Genomic DNA, 23,271 nt, shown 5'->3' with positions numbered 1-23,271 from the left:
TACACCAGGGGTTCTCACTTTTGTACTGGTGACCCCTTTCACATAGCAAGCCTCTGAGTGTGACACCCCCTCCACCCCCACATTAAAAACATTTTTAAAATATATTTAACACCATTATAAATGCTGGAGGCAAAGCGGGGTGACCTCCCCCATGTAATAACTTCACGACCCCCTGAGGAGTCCCGACCCCCAGTTTGAGAACCCCTGCACTACACTGTCCATCACTCTTTTGCTCCACATCTCCTCTTTCTTGTTCTTCTGGAGTACTGTATTTATTTTATTTATTTTTTATTTTATTTTATTTTTTTGGTGGTTCTGTATCCCTAGCCATTCATTTGCATTTCCTTTAGGGTTCAGCCACCCTTCGATGTTCCCCAGGGCCCTATACTTGGTACTCTCCTTCTCTTCCTCTGAACCATTTGTCTGTGAACTTCTAAGAAGAATTCACTGTTAATGCTGATGTATAAACTACCTTTTTAAAAAAAAATTTCTTTTCATTTTAAAATGTGCCTGTCTGGAGCTTTGAAAGGAGGTACAGAAATTGAGTAGTCACAAATTGGTACAAATGAGCAAAATTCATTCTGATCTCACCTTGAAGTAGGACTCTCGCATGAGTGGAATAATCCACTCTGACTTAGAAAAAGTATTGGGGGGGGGGAACTCTTCATTGGATGAAATTTAATGAATATACAGTACAAGGATGTAAGGTTAGACAATGGTATCAATTGCATGTATTCATATTAAATATTTAGTGTAAAGGTTATAAATAAGTGAAACAGAATTCTTCATTAATAAATTAAATGTCTCAATAATTCATGAGGAATTATATCTGAGCCTTTGGACAATTATCAATTCCAATTAGAAAAAATCTTTTGAAGAAACTATCTGAACGGCTTTAATTCTACAGATGTGTCCTGTCGAATTTGACTAAATGTAAACATTAAACGTTTTAGAATGAGATTTGCCAATATCCAAAAAATTAAAGGAAGATCTTGTAATAAGAAACTAAAGCTACAACATTTTCATTCTAAACAATAGAGAAACTTGAGCACCCTTGCTAGCTGTTTTAATAACTAGATAAATAGTTTGGGCCTACGTTATTTAGTTATTTTTGCTCAAGTTTGTTTTGAAACCCTTGGTATTAGCACAGCACTACTGTGCTCAGCGGTGGAACTAAAATTAAAAGCTAGCCCTTCTATAAGGCATTTCAAGTTTTTATATTAAAACTTTATTAAAGACAAGATTTTTTTGAATCGTATATGCATTCAGACTAGAATTGAATGTTTTCCCCCGAAAGATTTAAAAACTTTTATTTTTAATTTTGTTTTAAATATAAAACCCAGGAAATTGAGATGGCTTTGTCTGATATCTGTGTTAATGACTGGATGGCAAGCCATCATTTATGTAGGAAAAGAGAATTCATAAACTGTGGGGTTGGAGGAAGAAGACTAAGGACACTGTGCTGGCATAGGTTCTTGAACCCAGCAACTCCCATCTCAGCACTTAATTCCTTCTTGATTTCCTTTTTCAAATAAATATTAACTAAAATATTCTAAGAGTTTGAATAAATTTATTATAACATCTGTGAACACTTACTGGTGGAGCATGGTAGCGTGAAATAATTGAACAAACTGGAAAAACTGGATTCTAGCAGGAACTAAAAATAACAAACCGCTCCTTACTTGTAATGGTGGAGCAGACCAAATAGAAGCCCTCTTGGGTTTTGGCATGATTTAATCTATCTGGGAGGAGACCATCACAGAAGCTGAAGAAATAGAGCTCTGGCACCTCTGTGGACCTTACCTTGTCAATTTGAGATCCAGCTGTGGGGGGGGGGGCGGGAGGGGGAAGCCTGGGCAAGCATGCCTATCCAACAGAACAGTTTTGCCTGTCTCTTCAACCTAGTACCCCTCTACAGGGCTATACATTGTAACAGCCAATCTGCTCATGCTGGTGATATCTAATTCCCTATATTTCCTCCCAATAAATACATGCATCCTATTCACAATTACATTGGCAAGAAAAGTGATTCTTGGCCAGGAGTACATGTACCCCCATGGGTACGCAGTGGTTTTCCAGGGGGGACAGCAACACATCTAGATATTTGTCTATTTTTACAACAGGCTACATAAAAAGCACTAGTGAAGTCAGTACAAACTAAAATTTCAGACGACTTGTTTATACTTCTCTATATATTATACACTGAAATGTAAGTACAAGATTTATATTTCAATTGATTTATTTTATAATTATATGGTAAATATGAGAAAGGAAGCAATTTTTCGTAATAGTGGCTGTGACACTCTTGTATTTTTGTCTGATTTTGTAAGCAAGCAGTTTTTATGTGAGGTGAAACTTGGGGTACGCAAGACTCCTGAAAGAGGTACAATAGTCTGGAAAGGTTGAGAACCACTGGACAAGATGACTCTGAAATCTCTCTTAGAAGATGCACCTTAATGTGCCTTCCGCACAAGGGCAAGGTTGTTCTTCATACTCTAGTCATTTCTTTCATATGTTACAGGAGATTTCTCTTCCTTTGTTTGGGCCTCAGCTGAAAGAAAAGTTGCTCCACATATCAGAAGTGGAAAAAAGCTGTTAAGATTTAACTTAGAACTGATGAATTCAGGGTTACATCTCTTTTTTTTTTTCCCCCTTCCATTCTAAATGTCCGTACTTAAAAGCATCTAAATCCTACATAACTAGGTGGATCAGTTACTGCCTCATTGAAGTATATGCAGCTGCAGACAGACTGATTGATTACAGAAGGGATCAGGGCCCAGTAGATTTAGAAGGGTTGGGTAGAAAGGTCAGTAGCCACCACAGAAGAAATAAGCAAAGGTGCTACATAGTAATCCATCAGCACATTTTGTAAATGCCTTACAAGATGGACCTTTAATCCTCAGCAGCAGTATCCTTTTATCAGGACAGTGGTCTAGGCATTAGTACCAGTGAGCAGAAAGGAAAAATTAGTATCCCAAATGTTTGTTTGGAGTAGATGTCAGGACTGCTACCTATTTTTCTTTCTTCAACTTTTCTTTTCCTTCCGATGCATCCAATCAGAGTTAAATTCTTGGATTTCTGTGATGGCCTATTCTCAGCTCTAGTTATAGAGTTACTGCTATTGAATAAGGCTTTGAGCTGAGTAAGCATTTAATTAATCTATTAATAGCACTTCAGTGTTTTAATATAGCTTTGGAAGTACTCCTTTTGTGTGAGGGACGAAGGGGCATATCAAAGTCTTGGGCAAGTGTAAACTGCCTCCAGTGTTTTCTGGATATGAGGGCAACCCAAATATCTCCAATTAGGAGGTGAGGTCGTAGAAAGGAAAACTGGGTAACAGACTTTTCATTTTGTATTATAAACGAAGGTTAAAAATAAAGTAGGATATCTGTCTACTCTTCTCCTCTCCTCTTTTTCCCCCCCCCCCCCTTCCACTTGTGAAATAATCCACTTCTAGAGTTCAGACTTGTCCTGGCTGCATAGAAATATTGGCAGTGCCTTCTATCTAGCTTCTAGGCCTCCTCTGTTTCAGGCAGCTGTAATGAATGCCAACCTGTCAGCTTATTTTTAGGAGGAATTAAGGGGACGTGACCATGATTAGCAAGGGGTGTTGTGATGTGGTATTTCTGTGTGTTTGTATATATTTGTGAATGGGGTATTAGAACAGTCTTTGTTTCAAAGATGGAAAATCCCCTGTTTTCAGGAGTTAGTGCTGAAAATGAATTGAGTGTTTATTTTCTCACATATCAGGAGGTAGCTGTGTTAGTCTGTATTCACAAAAACAAGGAGTTCAGTGGCACTTTAAAGATTAACAGATTTATTTGTGTATAAGCTTTCGTGGGTAAAAAACCTCACTTGATGCATCTGAAGAAGTGAGGTTTTTTACCCATGAAAGTTTATGCCCAAATAAATCTGTTACTCATTAAGGTGCCACCAGACTCCTTGTTGTTTTTATCAGGACCATTTGGTTTCAGTTTAGATTTGTTTGTCTCTGGCAAACAACTTAAGGTTTTTATAATATAAGAGAATGTATCCATTGTCCAGACTCTTGTGCATTGTCTTCAGGCTTTTAGAACATTTCCAAAATGTGAGGCTCTTTATTCAGTTGCTGACTCAATAAAAGAGCTGTGAACAAACATGGGATTTCTGATGTATATTGTCTCCCAATCAACCAGAACAGTGAAATTTATATTTTAAAGTGGTTGTGAGATTGTATTTGGAAGTTAATTCAGTGTGCACAGTTCTTGTATTTCTCTGATCACTTAATTTCAAATATTCATTCCAGTGAGCCATGAAAATATAAGACTAGGAAACTATGCTTGGAAGAGATAATACAGTAAACAATTCAGTTTATCATTACTGTATTGTACATCTTAATGATAAATGGTTTTGCTATAACTTTGTTTCTGTTTTTAATATAAAATAGAAAAGGTGATTGAACAGATAATGCATTTAAAAAATCAAAATGAAGTTGCATGCTTTTCTAATTGGAGTACTAAAATCTGAAAACTGGGTTGCTTGTGCCTTTATTAGATAACGCTACCATGTGGCTTATACAAGACTTCGGAGCCTTTTTCACTTCAGCTAGCAGCCCCACCCCCACTAATCAGTCACTTCTGTACCTTGACAGAGATCGGACACTTGAGTCAACCGATCAGCTAAGTAAAGATGTGGGCAGCTAGTCAGAAGAGGAATCTCAAAGCACTTCATAGGTGACACAGACATGGCACTGACCAGAGTAGGCCCTATGGGCCAGATTTTTAAATATATTTAAGGTGCCTGACTCTCCAGCCATCTACAGCCACTCGCCCTCTAGGCAGTAGGGAGGTCCACTGAGTTCACTCTGCCCCCAGGTTTGGTGCTATGGGGCTGCCCACCCAGCACTGAATCAATCCGGGAAGTGGTGACTGACGACTGTGGAGGGAATTATGTGCGCGCACACCTCAGTCTGAACATTGAGTGGCTTTTACGTTCTGATTTCCAAGAGACCAAGGCAAAAGGGAATCTCTTGTCTTCCTCCCTTCTTCAGGCAGTCAGGCTTCATGAGTAGGCTTGGCATACTGCTCAGTAAGAGAGGGGTTCCATTCTGTCCATTGCAGCTACAGTCATCACTGCCTTCTCCTTTTCCCTACACAAAACAAAATGGAGGAGCAGACAGGAAACTGCCAAGCTATGGTCTGGGACTGGCTTCATTCATATTCTTTGATTCTTCATTTCCCTGTCCACTACTAGCCCTGTTGCACTCATCGGTGAATGACACTGAAGCTTGTACAGAGGCCCCAACCACCACTTTTTGTAGACCCACCATCCTCGGAAGCTCAGAAGAAGGGAATTGTTCTTTGGACTTGGACCCTTATCCTGAGGTGAAATTTAACCAATACTCAGCCTTCTGCTCAGTGGTATGCCAGACAATTTCCTTCAGAAGACAGACATTTAGTGGAGGCAGTGACATCTACCCTAACCCTCTGAGGCAAAGAAACAGAGAGAGAGAGAGAGAGATTGTGTGTGTGTCCCCTCCATATAAGCACAGGCAGAGATTGATGTTTGCTTCCCAGTTCACTTAAATATTAGAGCATTAATCCCAGAATCCAGGTGAAATCTGATGTAAAACCTGCCTTTCCTAAGGCTACGTGTAAATTTCATAGGCTGACAAAAAGTCCTTTTGATTCATTGTGGACTGCTCATCTAGAGCCTGCAGTTTGAAAGCAATTGGTCCATCACAGCTGTCATGAAGCCATGAGGCTTTTATCCCTTCATTGAATTCATACCTTCAACCTAAAACTTCCTCTCAACATATTTCTCGGATTCACCATAGGTTCTCAATGTTTTCAATTCTCTGCTTTTGCCTTTTGGCCTAAGAACAGCAACTGAGAGTCTTGTCAAAGGTCCTGATAATGGTTTGTTGTCGTACTCTCTCTCTCTCTCACCCCTCCAGCAATTGGAATCTTACCTTTATACTTAGTTCTCATTTTAGGTTATAGTTTGGAATTTGAGTACTCTTGGGAAAGTTATCTACTAGTCTTTGGGGGTAGGTTGTAGCTTGGGAAGAAAAGGTGTCAGTTTTTTATCAGCCGACTGGTGAAGCTACCTTATTAAGTAAAGGCAGAACAATCTAACTTCCACATGATTATGTTCCTCTTATGTGTACAAAAGTTTATAGTGGAGTTTTCCTTTGGTAAACGTTCAGGATATGTTCTGTTTTTGTCAATTCTCCAAGATCAAGCAAGTGACCTTTTTTCAAATGTGTGATAAAAGAAGCCTTTGGGAATATGCAATTTTAAAAAATACTTTGCGAAAATGCTATATGCTTATTAACGCTTCTGGTGAATGAGAGACTCTAGTTTGCATTTGCTCTCTTTCTATATAAGGTTTTGTACAAGGTTACTGTATTTTTTTTAATCATTATTTCAGGCTGGCATTCCAGATCCACCGAACATGTCTGAAGAATTAATCCTACTGAAAGCCAAAGAGCGCCATTTTCTGGAGCAACTATTGGATGGAAAAAAATTGGAAAACTATAAAATTCCGGTCCCAATCAAAGCAGAGCTCAGAAAATATCAGCAGGTAAAAACTTCTGCCTTTACTTTACAAGAAAATCATGATGACTTATAGTGCATAATTATAACAGATTTTGTACACTAAAACTCAGACAGTAAACTGACAGACTTTCAGGGTTGGTAATTTCCTGGAAAAAAAATAGTTTAGGACAAGGCATTAGTAAATATTGTTTTAAACCCTTTTAATCGGAAATTGGGAAGAATATAACTATTAGAATAAATTTAATGACAGTTACTGAAAAATAGCAACTTGAGGATAGTTTTGCAATAATATGATCTAATTTTAATTAAAGACGATAAAACAAAAAGCCTCAACTTAAAGCTGAATGCTATTGCCTTGGATACTTGAAACAAACTGAAACTTCTGAATCTGGTAATTCCCCTTCTTTGTTTAGCAATGAAAATATGTTTAGCAAACAAAGAGGGATTCCAGGATTCAGAAGCTGCTGTTTCTGTTTGAGGAAAACTACCAAACTAACTGTCCAGTCCAGTACTTTCTCTTGAACTGGCTGGCTGTAGTGCAACTGAACTCAGTGACTCAAGTAAAATATTTCAGCATGAACAAAGGTGGAAAAACACTTGACCCAATTCATGGCTAATTTTGAGAAAGTTCATGAAGATGACAGAGTCTTGCATTCAGAAATTGCAAAGACAACATGAGTTGGAAGGCAGATTGTATGAAAGAAAGTCGGATCCAGATTGGCCAAATACAACAAAGAAGAAGTTTTTTAATAAAAACAACTCCAGAACTGAAGCAAAAAATAAACTTGAAAATTGCAACTTTTTTTTTTTATGGCTGTGATATTCCCTTATCTGTTGAGCATCCAAATTTTCAAGCAATGATCAGCTGCGTAAGGCCAGATTACAAAGCACTCAGTTGAAAGCAGGTGAGCTGTTAGATATAGTTACTGCTGACTTCAGGGTAGAAGCATGCAACGGATTACATGAAAAGCAGTCACAGTAATACAGGATGGCTGGAGTAATGGTCACAATGACCCAGAGATAACTGTGTGCAGATAGGGGAAACTGAGGGTTATGTGTCAGTGGTTGATACTGGAAGTAATAAGACCTGGAACATACTGTGCTACACTAGCAAGAAAAGCCAAGGCGTTAGCACCATAGCCATACAGTTCATTTGCTAAGAGCTACCTGGCAGACAATGAGAAAAAGATGCAATATGTGAGAAGTGATTTGGAACAAGATGATGACACTTTGGTTACGTATGGATGTACGTCACATTGGCTAAATCTACTTGGACAAGATCTTGCACAAATTACGTTGATTAAACATTTTGTAGATTTACAGAAGTATTTTCATAATCACAATCGGCCAGAAGCCTTGTTAAAAAAAAAAAAATGCCAAGGGCATGTAAACACCCAAATTCCTGGTGACACTCAAAGAAACAGTCAAATAACATGCCTGGAAACACACGTTAAAAATTGGCTGCATTATCTCAAGATTGTGAGTGATCATGAGTAGGGCCCTACCAAATTCATGGTCCATTTTGGTAAATTTCACAGTCCTCATACTTTAAAAATATTGAATTTCATAGTTTCAGATATTTAAATCTTAAATTTCATGGTATTGTAACAAGGCATGAATATGTATTTAAAAACCTAAACACATAAAGCCCTTAAGTCAGCATTTCTCAAACTGGAGGGTCCTGACCCAAAAGGGAGTTGCAAGGCTATTGTAGGCAGTATTCCCACCCTTACTTCTGCGCTGCCTTCAGAGCTGGACAGCTGGAGAGTGGTGGCTGCTGGCTGGGCGCACTGCTCTAAAGGCAGTGCCACCACCAGCAGTAGCGCAGAAGTAAAGGTAGCAATATTATACTTTATAATTTACTTCTGCGCTGCTGCTGCTGGCAGCAGCACAGCCTTCAGCACTTGGCATCTGGCTAACCGCTGCTGCTCTTCAGGGTGCCCCCCCCCTACAATAACCTTGCAACCCCTTGTTTGGATCTTGACACCCCTCCCACCCCCCCGTTTTGAGTATAGGGTAAAAGTACATAAAAGTACAGATTTCATGGTGGAGACCAGATTTCACGGTCTGGGACATGTTTTTCAGTCATTAATTTTTTTGTAGGGCCCTAATCATCAGGCAGAACTTGAAGATAAAATGATCAGTATAACTAATAATCAAGGGATTTACCAAGAAGCAAAGAACTCAATAAGTCAGTCGAAACCAGTTGCTGTTGCATGCAGTGTATGATTTGATCTACTGATAAATGAAAAGCAAAAGGTACAAGTAGTCCTTTGCACATGTTGGCCAACTAAAGAAACTGTCAGCTGAGCAAGAAGGAATTGCAAGGTAGTGGTTGTTCAGCAAAAATCCTGACTTTCTCCTATATTTAATTACAGTTAAAATAGAAGAAGCTCCATGTCTCAAGTCAGTTTTCATCCACTATCAAGGAAAAAGTTTCTCCTCTAACATCATGGGAAAACAAATCTGAAGAATGCTGACATTCCATGTGACTTCATTGAACTTAAGATGCAGTTGCATCTGTGTTCAGCGAATTCAACAAGGCTAAAATTAATCTTTTCAAACTGGGATACATCCATTCAAAGCTGAGGAATAAGTCAGTGTATCCACTACATAAAAGCTGTTTGGTTACAGAATGCCCAAATGGACCTGGACTGATAGTCTGGACTCTGCATGCTTCTGATTCAATTCTGGGAAAAATTGAAAAGAAATTTGCATGAAATACTTTCTTTCAGAATGAACAGTTAGTGTTTAGAGTAGTCTTATTACTGCTGCACTTCCGTCCTTCAGAATTCTTCTAATTAAATATTTCAAATGAAGTTACTTTATTTCAAAACTTACAGTATTGGGTCATTACAATTACTATATACTGTTGGTTTATATACAATATATGGCTTACTGCCTGCCTGTCTCTGACTTCTGTCCTGGAAGTGGAGTTTGGTGTGGAAACAATGTGAGCCTGAGGGGGAAGCAGCTGCTACCCTGAAGCTGCTGTTCTCCTGACTGGCCCTGATGAGCAGCCCACTCATCCCAGAGACCTCTCAGCAGACTAGGAGGTTGACACCCTCTGTCATGCAGGGAACCTAACAGTCTGTAGCATGCCTGTGTAGTCAGCCGGCTAGAGAGCAAGAGGCCTGTGCATCCAGGGCCTTGAAGGAGGATTTTAGGGGGGCTGGAATGGATTCTGCCTCCAATGCCTGACCCAGAGATCTGCAGGAGGAACCAAATGCACCTGGCATGGAGGAGCTCTTTTTCTTTTCCCTCAGCAAAAATGATATGATCATGGAAGCATTTCCACACTGACAGTCATTCAGACAAAAAGGATCTGTATCTTGCGAATACTGGCGAGTGAAATGCGCATTTTCAAATGCTATGAGGATGGCCAAACGCATCCTTGCATGTAAAATGTCCTGCAGACATTAAAAAAACCCTTCATGAGTGGCAGTGAAGGTCAAGAAGAGACGATACTGACTGGTTGCACTTGCAACAATCATCCTCGATCCAGAAGTCCTGCTTCTGACACACCACCATCTGGAATTGTTATACACTCAAGTTCAGCTCTTCAGTTATCAGGAAAACAAGCATTTCAGCCAGATATATCCAAAATGACTTCATTACAGACAAGGTGATGCTTGAATGGCAACAAAAAATTGACCAAACTCTCTCAAGGGTGATGCATGTTTCTGGTTCCTCACTGTAAGTCATGGAAAAGACTTATTGGCAGGAACCATTTAAACTATTAAGACAATCATGCCAGTCACCCAGCAGACATTCTTTTAGCAAGCCTCTTCTACAGTCAGAATATGAACATTTAATGCAAACTGCAAGAAAAAGAATCAAGGAAGCACTTTGTCTGGCAGTACTTACAGATTTGTGGACGGATACATGGAGGGAAGAAATCCTCAACTGTATGATAACACCTTAACCGGGGGTGGGGGAGGTGTTTTTGTTTGTTTGTTTTTTACAAGAGCACTGAAAAAGGAGAACAGACATACAGCAGAGTATGTATTAGTGAAATACCAGAGAAGACTGGAAGAGGGAAAGTATTTGCTCCTCTGCTGAGTGATAATGCCAGTAATAAGAAAGCAGCATGAGACGACCTAATGGACAAATATCTACATATTACTGCAAAAGGATGTGCTTCCCATGGCCTAAACCTGCTTCTTAATGACTATGTGAAGTTGGGTACACTGGAAAAGATCTTTTAAAAAGAGCCAAAGAAGTTATAAAACATGAAAACACAGGGAGAAAAGCATGGTAGGAATATAATGGTAGCACTGAAGCTTTCTAGCAAAATAAGACTGGGAAGTGTGGTGGTGTCATTTGGAAAGTTCAGTTTAAAAAAAAATCTTCAAGAAACAGTGATAATTGAAGATCTTAAAGTAGCTAAAAGTGTATGACACTACTTTAATGAGGATGTCTATAATAGTAGTTGTTTGGGGTTCACCTGCAGAACTCTGAAGATTTTATTGCCAGTTGCTTCTGCAATCAGTGTAGTTGACTCTCTCAAAGCCCCTTTTTCAGACTTTCGTCAGCTTACAGACAAGATAAAAATCAACTGTTTTTGAGAAACTAAGTTAATCTCCACTCACAAGTCAGGAAGAAATGAAAAACTGTATTCATAGATGGGAAGAATTTTAGCTGCAAGCTAGTACATGCTGCTGCAAACCTCTTGAATCCAACGTTCTATGTTAGTGACTATAGCATTTGACTGCATTACTAAACAAGCATCACATTTGGACTAGATGTTGGAAAAGTACTTTCAAATGTTGCATATTAAGAACCTTTTCATATATGTGGTCCAGGAGTGCTATTTGGGAATCTACCAAGTATATTACTCCTACAGTGTGATGGCAAGGCCTTTATACAACACAACCTCTGGATTCCTCTTGCTTCTCGTCTGCGTTCAGATTCCTCCATCTTCTTCAGCATGTGAAAAGAGACTGGTTGATATTTGGAAATAAACATGCAAAATCAAGAAACAGGCTAACGTGTGAAAGAGGTTGAGAAGCATGTTTCAGTTAGTGCAAATCTTCAATTTTAAAAGTACATGAAGATCATAACAAAAGTGCAGACCAGAAGTGAATCTTTCAGACAGATTCTGATTAGAGAAGTCACAAGCAAAATCTTAAACTATTCTAGCATCTCCAAGATACTAGTAACTAAACTGTTTAGCCAGCTATAAACAAGTATAATATAATTTTGCTTAAATTGACACTTTTTAGTAGTGCGTTATCCTATATAGAGTCTGGTGTTTACTGTAAAGTTTAGAGAGATTCTGAGACTTACCATTTGTCCTTAATATTGTGCTGTTAACGACATAAGGAATATATAAAGGGACGCGCAATGGAGACTCTCTCATCCCCATAAGCTTGGTGGCAGCAGGAGCATCACCCTCAAATCTCCCACCCCAACAAATCCAGGAAGGGTAGTTAATGGTACTGGGAACCCAGGCCAGCTTTCTGGCTCTCCTTCCCCCCCTCCAGTTGCAAACTGAAGAAAGGGGGCAAGAGTGGGGAGACTGCAAAGTCCAGGATGGAGTCAGATAATGGTTGTCCAGGGGACACTTTTAATCCAGTGGTGGGGAGGGGAAAGGGGACAGGCTGAGTCAGTGAGTTGGGGTTTGTGTTTGTGATGCCATATATTTATATGCAATTAAGGCTGAATTTTCAGTCTGTCACATGCATGGGGTTGGGGAGATTTAGAAAGCTATAGATAGATAGTTTTATTTATTTATTTAAGAATCCTGTGATTTTGGGGGGATTCTGACTCATGATTTTTTAATCTTGGGCTTGGTAATAATGAATATCAAAGCAAACAAAGGGTGGAGGCCATCCGTCATGGATTTGGGGAGATGTTACTTGATTTTCCTTCAAGTATAACATATTCCAGTTTTCTACCCTCTGCATGTTTTAATAGCCAAGTGGTTGTACATTACACAGTGATGAAGACTGCAAAGAGAAACTGACTAGGATATGTGTGAGTTTCTTTGCAAGGGTTTCTGCTCATCCATATTCCAGCACCTGAGGAGCATTTTTTCCCCCTCTTTTCTGTAAGGCTGTTGAGGAGATGGTGAGCTGAAGTGGATACTTTTATGGGCAGTCCTTTGGAGCTGTGTGGAGAAAGGGGGTTACTTATGGGATAGGCACCCAGAGCAATGCATGGACATCTATAGTAGTAGTTTAAAAGTTGGATGAAATCAGGCTGGAGTTTGACAGTGCATGGCATATCCAGCACACAAGCATTTTGAAGGAATGATTAATTGATTGCTGTAATCAAAACACCTGACTCTTTACACCTTTTGTCTCCTGCACTTTCTCCTTTTTTAAAGGATGGTGTGAATTGGCTGGCATTTCTCAATAAGTACAAACTTCATGGAATTCTTTGTGATGATATGGGTTTAGGAAAAACATTGCAGTCCATTTGTATTCTTGCAGGAGATCATTGCCTCAGGTAAGCTGCTGTTCTGTCATGCACTTTGAGGATTTTATTTAAGATACTAAAAGTAACATTACGTTCTTAATGTTTGATACTCTAAAGGGCTCAAGAATATGCAAGAACTAAATTGGTAGACTGTGTTCCTCTTCCATCCTTGGTGGTTTGTCCTCCAACGCTTACAGGTCATTGGGTGGATGAAGTGAGTAAATTTTGCTCCAAAGAGTATCTCAATCCTTTGCACTATACCGGACCTCCCACTGAAAGAGCAAGGTAAACACTACATTGCAGGAAAAATACTTTGACTTGAAAATATATTCTTTATTTGATTAAGATTAAAGATTTGATTCAAAATTCTTTGTAAACTGCTGAAAAAATAACTTAGCTTTTTATGTGGACAGTAAATCGTAGAATGTTTAAAGTACTTTTGTGGGTGGAAATGAAGACCTAGTTATTTATATTTGCCCTGAACACTGTTTCTCCATATCTGTTTTAAGATTACAACACCAGGTGAAAAGGCACAATCTCATAGTAGCTTCATATGATGTTGTGCGAAATGACATTGATTTCTTCAGGTAAGAACTAATGTTTGCTTTCTTGCTTTCTTGCTTTATTAATATTTTTAAAATATTAAATCAGACTTCCTTTATTTCCTAGAAATATTAAGTTTAACTACTGTATTCTTGATGAAGGCCATGTAATCAAAAATGGAAAAACAAAATTGTCAAAAGCAGTAAAGCAGTTGACTGCCAATTATAGGATCATTCTTTCTGGGACACCAATCCAGGTAATTGCTACACACCCTGTTTCAAGAGGGTGGGAGTGGAAGAGGCAAAGGGAAATTATTTTTGCAGTTACTTCACTGTCCTCATGATCTTAGCTGTCCTGTTCAGTATATAGCTTATTATTGTGAAATATCCATGACTGCTCTCCTGAACATCTGAGGCTTGTGCTCACCATTTCATATATGGAAAAACTCAGTGGTGGGGGGACTCTGAAGTACTCCCACTCCATTTTTTTCCCAAACTGTTTCAGTGGGTTGGTTTTCCACCTTTATGGAACCCAGAGGGTTCCATTCCAAAAACTCATGGCACATGATCATCATATCAACTCAAAGTCCCTCACATTTTGAGCCCCCTTGTGGTATATAAGACTTCTCTCCTCGGGATGTCTTCCTCGGATTGAGTTGAGGTCGCCAATGCCCTTAGGGTATTGCCACTCTCTCTCTCCGGCTATCCAGAGGGCACGGTTTGATTGATGCCTGGAAGTGTTGGGGCAATCCAGTCATCAGTTACCGAGTACACATTCTGAAGTCACTTTTTAGTTCTGGCCTATGAAGGTACCATTAGGACCTTCCCCTTACCTAATCCTCAATTTCATCCCCACCCAGCTGTCAGTCTCCCAGACATGCAAAACAGCTAAAAGATCATAATTGGTGTCAAGAGCTTCATTGCACTGTATTATAGGGTAAACATTCAAAAATAAGGAAATACTCCATAATATTGGAAACTGTTTTCAGTTTTGGAAATGTTTTAACAAATCTTTCTCTTATCTTCAGAATAACGTTTTAGAGTTGTGGTCACTGTTTGACTTCCTTATGCCAGGATTTTTGGGTACTGAACGCCAGTTTGCAGCTCGTTATGGCAAACCAATATTAGCAAGTAGAGATGCTCGGAGTTCCAGTCGAGAACAAGAGGCAGGTAAGGCACAAGCTCCAATCTGTTTTCTTGCTTGTTTCTTTGTAACTCAAAATTGCTACTGAAAACATCAAACACTTCAATATCCCAGTATAAAGTCTTCTGTTTGTGATGTTTGAAGTAATTTGCTGCTTTGTTGTGGTTTTTAAACTATTTGCTATATCTGCTGTTGACACCTAGGAGTTCTTGCAATGGAAGCACTGCACCGTCAAGTATTGCCATTTTTGTTGAGAAGAATGAAAGAGGATGTACTACAGGATCTTCCACCCAAAATTATTCAAGATTATTACTGTACTCTCAGTTCTCTACAGGTAAGTTTAAAAAGCAAGATATAGAATCTCTCTGATACTCGGCATCTGCTCCGCACTAGTTGGGACTACAAAGGAGTCAGTTGTAGGTCCATGATCCTGGGATCAGTTCAGTGTGAGCCTTGACATATTTTAGACCACCCAGATTTGAAAATGTTTTCTTATAAGGCTTAAAATTTAAAATCACTGCAGTGTGTGTTTCTGCCATCACTAATGTGGGTCATTGTAGGAAATAATTTACTAATTTGCAAATTCATGCATATTAACTTGAAAAGTAAAAATTTCAAGTAATGAGTTTACACACAAACTGTAATATCAAGATTATGTTGAATGAGATTAATTATAATTTTAAAAGTTTTCTTCCCATTTGTTGCATTATTAGGCAGTCTGGAATTTAAATTTTCTCATTTAATATTAAACACACACTCCTTTCTTTCACCTGGTGGGGCCCTACAGGTTCAACTTTATGAAGATTTTGCCAAGTCTCGTGCCAAATGTGATGTTGATGAAACTGTTTCATCTGCTTCACTGAGTGAGGAGACTGAAAGGCCAAAGCTTAAAGCTACAGGACATGTGTTTCAGGTACAGATTTCTTCAATAATTTGTGCTCTCTTGTTAATGTATTTCTAATAGATTATATTCTAGTAAATCCTACTTAAATCCTACCCTACTGAAAAGAGTAATTTTGTACACTGGATGTTGAAATATAGTTCAAAGTAAATTCGGTTAAATCCTGAACCTACTGTTTAAATGAAGTAATTTCCATAGCTGTGATCAGCTTGTCTGGGTATGATGTGAAGAGCTATGATGATTAAATAACGTGTTGCTGTTTTATTTTAGAGTGAAACTTCGTGTTTAAAATATTTAAACTATAATAGGTTTTCTTTTACATATTCTGCTGAATTAATCTATATTTAAGTATATCCATCTGCTAGAGTTTTTATTCTAAATTGGAAATGGAGTATTAAAAGTTCTGTTTATCAGTGAATTTAAATATCAAAAACTGTGCAGGTAAGAATAATTTTAGTCGTATCAGTGTTAGTTTCACTACAACAGTCTAGAACAGTGAAATTTTTATATAGAAATATAAATTATCCCATTCTATCTATTTTTCCACCCTAATGGAAAGGCAGGCAATGTTTTGTTTGGGTTGGGGAGAGGGAATTTTCCCACCAGACTGAAATTGTGCATGACCACAATCCTTCATAAATTTGGATCAAAAAATAACTTAAGGTAAACTGGTTTGGCAATACTTCTCTGAAGGGCCTCACACAGCTTCCAAGTCCGAATCTTGTTTCCGAGTCACATAACACTCTGAGAGGGCTTCATGCACTGTCTCCAGAGCTGGAACTAAGATTGTTTTAATACTAGCCAGCAGCAAGTTTTCAGCTGGAATTAACTTTTTATTTAAATCAGTGTATGATACAAACATCTTTAAAAATCTGTTGTTGTCAAACTTGTGAAATTATGGCCAAGTGGGCTACAGCATTAAATATCAATTTTGTCCACCCCATTTTCCATAATCTCTAGTTGCTGCTAATCTCACCACTTTTCTCTCAAAATTTAAAAGGCATTACAATATTTACGAAAACTATGTAACCATCCAGCATTAGTGTTAACAACCCAGCATCCAGAATACAAGAGAACCACAGAGCAGCTTGCAGCTCATAACTCATCCCTTCGAGATATCCAGCATGCGCCTAAACTGTCTGCTTTAAAACAAGTAAGTATACTTAAAACGTATTATGTATCCCAAAGTTCATAAATGTCTGTGTTGTTCTGGAGTTACTGTGATTATTGTATAACTGTGTTTTTGGAAAAACAATCAATTACTAATTTAGTTTATTTAAAAAATTAGTTAACCTGTCCTTGAGTGTCTGCCATATTTCTGGTTTTACAGTCCGACTTTCCTGTTTTTTGTGTTTTTTGGTTATTTTGGGGGTGGGCGGGGAAGGAGGACGCTGTTAAATAATTTCTCTGTCATTGCTTTGCAAAAGAATCCACGCAAATAGAAGAAACCTGAGACCCCTTGCAGTCAATGTGTGATGCTGAATTTGGCCAGGACTATTTGATTTTACAGTGAAGGTGATCATAAACAAAGTGCCAGCTAACAATCTGGAAAAAGGGGGAGATATTTTGTCCCTCTAATCTTTGTTATATTAAGCAAAGATGTTACAAGTAATAGCAAGTTTAAAAGTTTCAGGCAGAAGTGATTTTTAAATTGATGGGGTTTTTTAATGCAATTTCCATGTAAAATTGAGGTGTACTGCACTTTTTTAACCAAGTGTTCACTCTTAGCATGGGACCTTCATTTTCAGGCAAGTAGTTAGAACTTATCTTTACAAATTTTAATCCAAGGCATATATGGAAATGATCACTAGGAATATTTGCTAAAATTAATTTTTTAGAAAATACTACATTTCATAAGAAAATAGACATAAATAATTAAAAAGATGGGATATGTATGAAGTGTTGATTTTGTACAAATACAGAAGGTATTTAGTTATTTCATGGAGATATAATTATCTCTCCAATCCTGCATTGTTATCTGTGTGGGCACAGCAGTCTGCACACGTGAATCACAATACAGGATCCAGGCCTTAGTCATTGGTTTTTTTTTTCCTTCAAGTGCTTTAGGGTATCTGAAGTATGAAAGTTGCTTTTTCTGTTCTTTCTTGCTGTCCTGCTTCCTTTTACTCTTAGCAGAATATTGTTTTACCTATTTATTATAGAAGAGACGTCTGGTGATTGAAGACTGACTCAGTTTTCTATATAATCACACATGGTTATGTATTTTTAAGTAAGCTATACCCTCTTACTAATCCAGTATCAATAGAAAACTTCTTGTTTAAAACCAATTTTTGTAGAAACAAGATAAGAAATTTTGTTTTCTGCCAGATTTTGCAGGTCCTTCATAGTGTGAAAGGATCTACAGTCAATATTCCTTGTTTCCTACAGAATTTGACTCATAGCTCATTACATACCCTGCAAGAATTTGTTAATTTAGAGGGGGTGAGAGAGTGAGTGTGTGTGTAAATTTATTTTTATTCACTTCTGCCAGCAGTGTAAGTATAACTATTTACAAGAGAGACATAATCCATTGTGGTAATTTTTATTTTAAAATTTACTTGAAGCTACTACTAGACTGTGGTTTGGGAAATGGTGGCTCTTCAGAGAATGGCACAGAAGCTGTTGTGGCTCAGCACAGGATACTTATCTTCTGTCAGCTCAAGAGCATGCTGGATATAGTAGAACATGACCTCCTCAAACCTCACTTGCCCTCTGTTACATATTTGCGATTAGATGGCAGCATACCTGCTGGTCAAAGGCATTCCATTGTTTCACGGTAAGTTCCTCTTCTTTTCCTCTTGTTTTAAGGCAGACTACAATGGATGGCATTACTTACTTGAATACAAAATTGAAGTGACTCTTGTCTCATGAGAGCTCTTGCAGTTTTTAATAAGATAGGGTACTATAATTTCTACTCGTGTGATCAGATTATACTGGCAGACTATCATTGCATAATTTATCTTGCAATTTGAATCAGATTAAATGAACCAGTGTAAAGATGTGTTCACAAATACTAACTGATTAGCAAGGAACCATGTGTCATAAAATAAGCATCGCACTTTAAAAAAAAAATTATTAAATTAAATTCTGAATGACACTAGGCTTAAATTGTTAGGAAATCTTCATATGATAGGCTTTCTTCGGTTTGCTATTACTACAAAAGAGATACCAAAATTTCAAGTGTACTCAGAATATACTGAATATACTTATAACAACAATTGAAGTATGAAAACAGATCTTTATTGTAAAGCCTAAAACATTTACTTGAGAGCTGGCTTGGTTACTTCTTTTGTCCACTGTTCATCATGCAGAGACCTGGATACAATCCTAATTCCTGGTTTCTTGCTGTCTTGATCTATTGCAATGTTTCCAACTCTTGCAGTGATGAGTGTTTTTTCTTGAATAGGGGAGAATCTCAGGTTTCCTGTAAAATAAAAAATTGAAATTTCTGTTCCTCATTGCAAAGAAAATCTTGAAAACATGAAACAAATGTAATACTCAACCAGAAAGCAAATAAAAATAACCAAACATTCATGGTTGTTTTTTTGTTTGTTTTTTTTGAACACTTACAATATTACTATTGTACTTTGTCTCTAGAGAGATTAAGTACTTTGTCACTCTGGCAGAGCCTTATACCCATAGGTCATTTGGCCCTCTGTTCAAAATTGTACCTGCTGGTCCTTGTATGGTGCTCCTCAAGAAGAGGACTGGAGCCTTCCATATACTTGTGACATCTCCCCTCCCCCAAGCTGTGAGAGAAACCATCTTGAACAAAGACTGCATATTGTTTGACATTTAGGTGCATATTTTCACTTTTGTTTGTAACCATCTCTACCTTTATCTCTTTTACTTAGTATCATTTAATCCATGCGTTTTGCTTTTATTATAAACCAATTCAGTGTTGTGTTTCAAAGGGAAGGGTGTTTTTACCCGTTGTTTTAATAAATTGCTTTATCAGAGCAGCGTACTTTAATAGTGACTGTGACTATATAGTGATAGGTGCTAGGCAGTGCAAAGAAACATCTCGGAGAAGCTGGAGTTCACTACTTACTGTTATTTGCTAGACAAGATTTGGGCTGGGGGAGCCTAGAAAAGTTTGCTGGTGAGGAAGACCAATTGATGTGGCAGGGAGCTGACAGTCTTATATCTAGTAAAGCTCACGCTTGCAGAGGCAGAGAAGTAACACAGTGGCCCCCAGTTCTGAGTATTCACATCAGCATGTTACAATTAACATGGCCTTTGAAAGGACCAGCCAATAACTTCACAAGATAATACTCAAAACCCAGTTCATCCTAGATTTAAACACAGGCTTGTAAATTCAGTAGCCCACTTGCCAATGACAGGAAAGTGTTTTCCCTAATGAGTAGAGCGTCTGCAGATTTAACTTTTATTTTATTTTTATTACGTTTTCTGACTCTTATGGCTCTGAACTAAGGAAGCCAGCACTGCAGTGGCTAAACTTGAGGGTGTGGAGCTGTTTGCCTCAAGACTGTGCTGCTGCTCATAGCTTTCATAGAATCTAGCATGGGAATCAAGACTGCTGTTTCATTGCTGCTTATCAGAACACTGAAGACAGCAATGAAACTAACTTTCAATCTGCTGCTGCTTTTGGGAAACTATGCATAGTAGTTCCTGTGGGAGGCGGAATAGAGTAAATCATACACATGTGGGAGCAGTATTACTAGCAGCCCAGGAGGCTTAGAGAACAGCGAAGTGACAGCGACCAATTTTCCTATCCTTGTTCCTCTTTGGACTTCTGATCCCAACAATCAGGAGGTTCAGGCAGGAGGATTGGTGAAAAGAACATTCTTACTTGTAACACAATGTCACTAGAATAGTATACTAGATCCCATATGTGTACTTCAAAAAAAAAATACATGGCAGTATTATATAGACTTCCTTTTTCAGACCCACTAGAATTTTAAATTGCCTGACACCTGTCCATGTCAATGGCGGGGGAGGGGTTGTTTTTTCTCCCTCCCCCGGTATTATAGCAGTGTGACCCTATTGTAAGGCTCTGTAAAGCCTGTTTAGACTAGTGTACCCTCCACTATTCACCTACAATCCTGCTGTCTCTGGTGACTATAGGCCAGATAGACAGAAGCCATTTGTCAATCCATAGCGACAAAGAGTTCCCATGGAGAGGGCAGGCAGCAGTACTGTTACCATCCCCTGGGAATTCAACTAGGCGAGGCAGCTTTAAGTTCCAGCCAATGATCCCTAAGGAGCTATGCCTAGTCAACGTACTGAGTCAACATGCCCTGGCCAACCCCACCTGCATTAAGAGCTTGTGCCAGTTGGTTCTGAATCTCCAAGTAGAATGGAGGTTGCAGGTGGCTTATACCATTGTACCCCAACTACTGGCAAATTTTTCTACATTAACAAAAGTGAATTGATGCAACGTTATTGGCATTGTAGCAGTGTGTCAAATTAATCTTTTTCTGATTTTTAGGAAACAGATTTGAGAATCATTTTAAGGAAACAAATGCCTTCATTCATATTAACTTTTACCTTAACTAATTTTATATTTTTGGGAAGTATTATTCTGTAAATAATGTAAAGTATTTTTTACTGAATTCTTTCCTCTTCTGGTGAGGTACAATCTCTGCCTGTGTAAATTAACCTCTTTCGGGTGACTTAAAATTTAAAAAAAAAAAAAAAAAAAAAGCTTTACAACAAGCAGTGAAAAATATGATGTCAAAAGTGGTTATATACAACATTAATTATTAATTTAATTACTTGTAGTTTTGTTCCATTTCATTTCTGCAGTCACTCTTATGAACTTCTAAATACTTGATTTTTTTTTTTATATTTGTGTATATATAGGTTTAATAATGACCCATCCATAGATGTTCTTTTGCTTACCACTCATGTTGGTGGACTGGGACTTAACTTAACAGGAGCTGACACAGTAGTGTTTGTGGAACATGACTGGAACCCAATGAGAGATCTGCAAGCAATGGATCGAGCACATCGTATTGGGCAGGTAAAATACCAATTGTTAATCTTTCATGAGTTATCAGAAACACCTTTTTTTTGTTCCCGCAGCCCAGGATCTCCTACAATTTTTGGTGTTTGTGTTGCTCTCCTCTCTCTGCAACTCATGGACAGACAAGAGTTTTGGAGTTGCATAGTCTGGCCACACCTTCTCAGCTCCTGCTTGATTTCAGTTTCTCTGCTTTCGTGGCAGCATGTGGATAATGGTTTTTACAATTCCTGCCTTTGCATCTGGCTAAGAGGGCTTTTTTATCAGAATTTGGGGCAGTGGTGAGCAATGATTTCCCTACTCCCCCTTCCCCCTCCCCCACCCTCTCCGGCCAGTTTTTAGCCAGGTGTTGGAAACCCACAGAGCCTTAGGTACAGTGCCTCCCTGCTGGCTGCTCTGCTGTACCTGGAAGGTGCAGAGGTACAGCAGAGCAGCCTGAAAAGCACCAAACAGTGCTCCATCTTTGAGACTGCCCTCCTGGCCTCAGCAGAAGGTCGATTGTGCCCAGCCTTCTGTCCTTAACCCTATTACGTCCCAGGGCTATGAGTTGGACAGGCTGCAGCGGCACAGGAGCCAGCAAACAGAGCTGTAAACAGGGGAGTTTGGGTGGGACTTCTTTTGGAGGGGAAGGTGAAAAGCCTGTGACAGATACAGAGGCAGCAGTGGTAGTGACCCAAGCAGTGGAAGACATAATGAAGATGACTGGATGTGGAAGCTGCGGCATGTACATGATCCTGGAGGGGGTACCTGAAAAGAGTTGTCTGCATGAAGTGCCGCCTGATAGAGCTGATGGAAGAAAAGATCTGAGGATTAGAGATGCAGGTGGAAACTCTGGAGTTTAGAAGGGAGTTCAAGCAGATGATGGAGCAAAGACATGAGGAGTCTGAAGGGAAAAACTCACACTTGCAGATAGAAGCAGGACTAAAGAACTCTGAGGGGAGACTGCTGGGTGAGGAAAGTGGACAGTGAAAGCATGTGACTAAGAGAACCGGGCAGAGGAAGAGACTGGCTAGTGAAGGAGAAATAGAGCTCAGGAACAGGTTTACAGAGTTGGAAAACAAAGTAGGGGCACAGCACGTGGTCGCTGCAGATGAGAAGACAAGGAAGAAAAGAGCAGCTAGTCCTGTAGGAAGAGGGGAAGAGTCAATGGAGATAACACCAAATATGAGCCCCAGGAGGATACAGGATGGGTTGCGGAGGATTGCAAGGGAGAATACGAATCGAGAGGACTTGCAGCCAGAGGGAACAGGAGATAGGCCGTAGAATCGCACCGTCACCAGGAAAAGGCAGGTCTATGTGATTGGGGACTCCTTTCTGAGAAGAATAGACAGGCTTGTAACCAGAGCTGATCCAGAGAACAGAAGGGTGTGCTGTCTGTCAGGTGCTAAGATACAGTGTGTGGACCTGAGGCTGAAGAGGATCCTATCAGGAGCGGGAAAGAATCCACTGATTGCCCTTCATGTGGGAACAAATGATACAGCTAGATTCTCGCTGGAACATATCAAGGGAGACTATGCCAGGCTGGGGAAGATGCTTAAGGAAATCGAGGCTCAGGTGATCTTCAGTTTGATTCTCCAGGAACAAGCAGAAGGGCAACAAAGGTGTGACAAGATTATGACGATCAACAGACCATGGTGCTATAAGGAGGGCTTTGGAGTGTATGGCCACTGGGAGGCATTCATGGACAGAGGACTGTTCTCTCGGGATGGACGTCACCTGAGTAGGCAAGGAAATAG

The 23,271-nt window shown here is 39.1% G+C and overlaps 1 protein-coding gene across 3 annotated transcripts in view; it reads left to right on the top strand.

The window, feature by feature from the left end:
• BTAF1 (B-TFIID TATA-box binding protein associated factor 1) overlaps window positions 1-23,271 on the top strand; it is a 105,456-nt gene that overhangs the window by 72,028 nt on the left and 10,157 nt on the right. For all 3 annotated transcript variants that reach the window (XM_045024926.1, XM_045024928.1, XM_045024925.1), the window contains 11 exons: window positions 6,412-6,564; window positions 12,871-12,992; window positions 13,080-13,247; window positions 13,472-13,549; window positions 13,632-13,761; window positions 14,533-14,674; window positions 14,852-14,982; window positions 15,436-15,561; window positions 16,550-16,702; window positions 18,114-18,325; window positions 21,376-21,535. In XM_045024926.1, the coding sequence (XP_044880861.1) occupies window positions 6,412-6,564; window positions 12,871-12,992; window positions 13,080-13,247; window positions 13,472-13,549; window positions 13,632-13,761; window positions 14,533-14,674; window positions 14,852-14,982; window positions 15,436-15,561; window positions 16,550-16,702; window positions 18,114-18,325; window positions 21,376-21,535 (1,575 nt within the window). The remainder of the gene's footprint in view (window positions 1-6,411; window positions 6,565-12,870; window positions 12,993-13,079; window positions 13,248-13,471; window positions 13,550-13,631; window positions 13,762-14,532; window positions 14,675-14,851; window positions 14,983-15,435; window positions 15,562-16,549; window positions 16,703-18,113; window positions 18,326-21,375; window positions 21,536-23,271) is intronic.

This window comes from Mauremys mutica, chromosome 7, assembly GCF_020497125.1.
Source record: "Mauremys mutica isolate MM-2020 ecotype Southern chromosome 7, ASM2049712v1, whole genome shotgun sequence".
NCBI lineage: Eukaryota > Metazoa > Chordata > Testudines > Geoemydidae > Mauremys > Mauremys mutica.
This window is presented reverse-complemented; position numbering and strand designations above follow the sequence as displayed.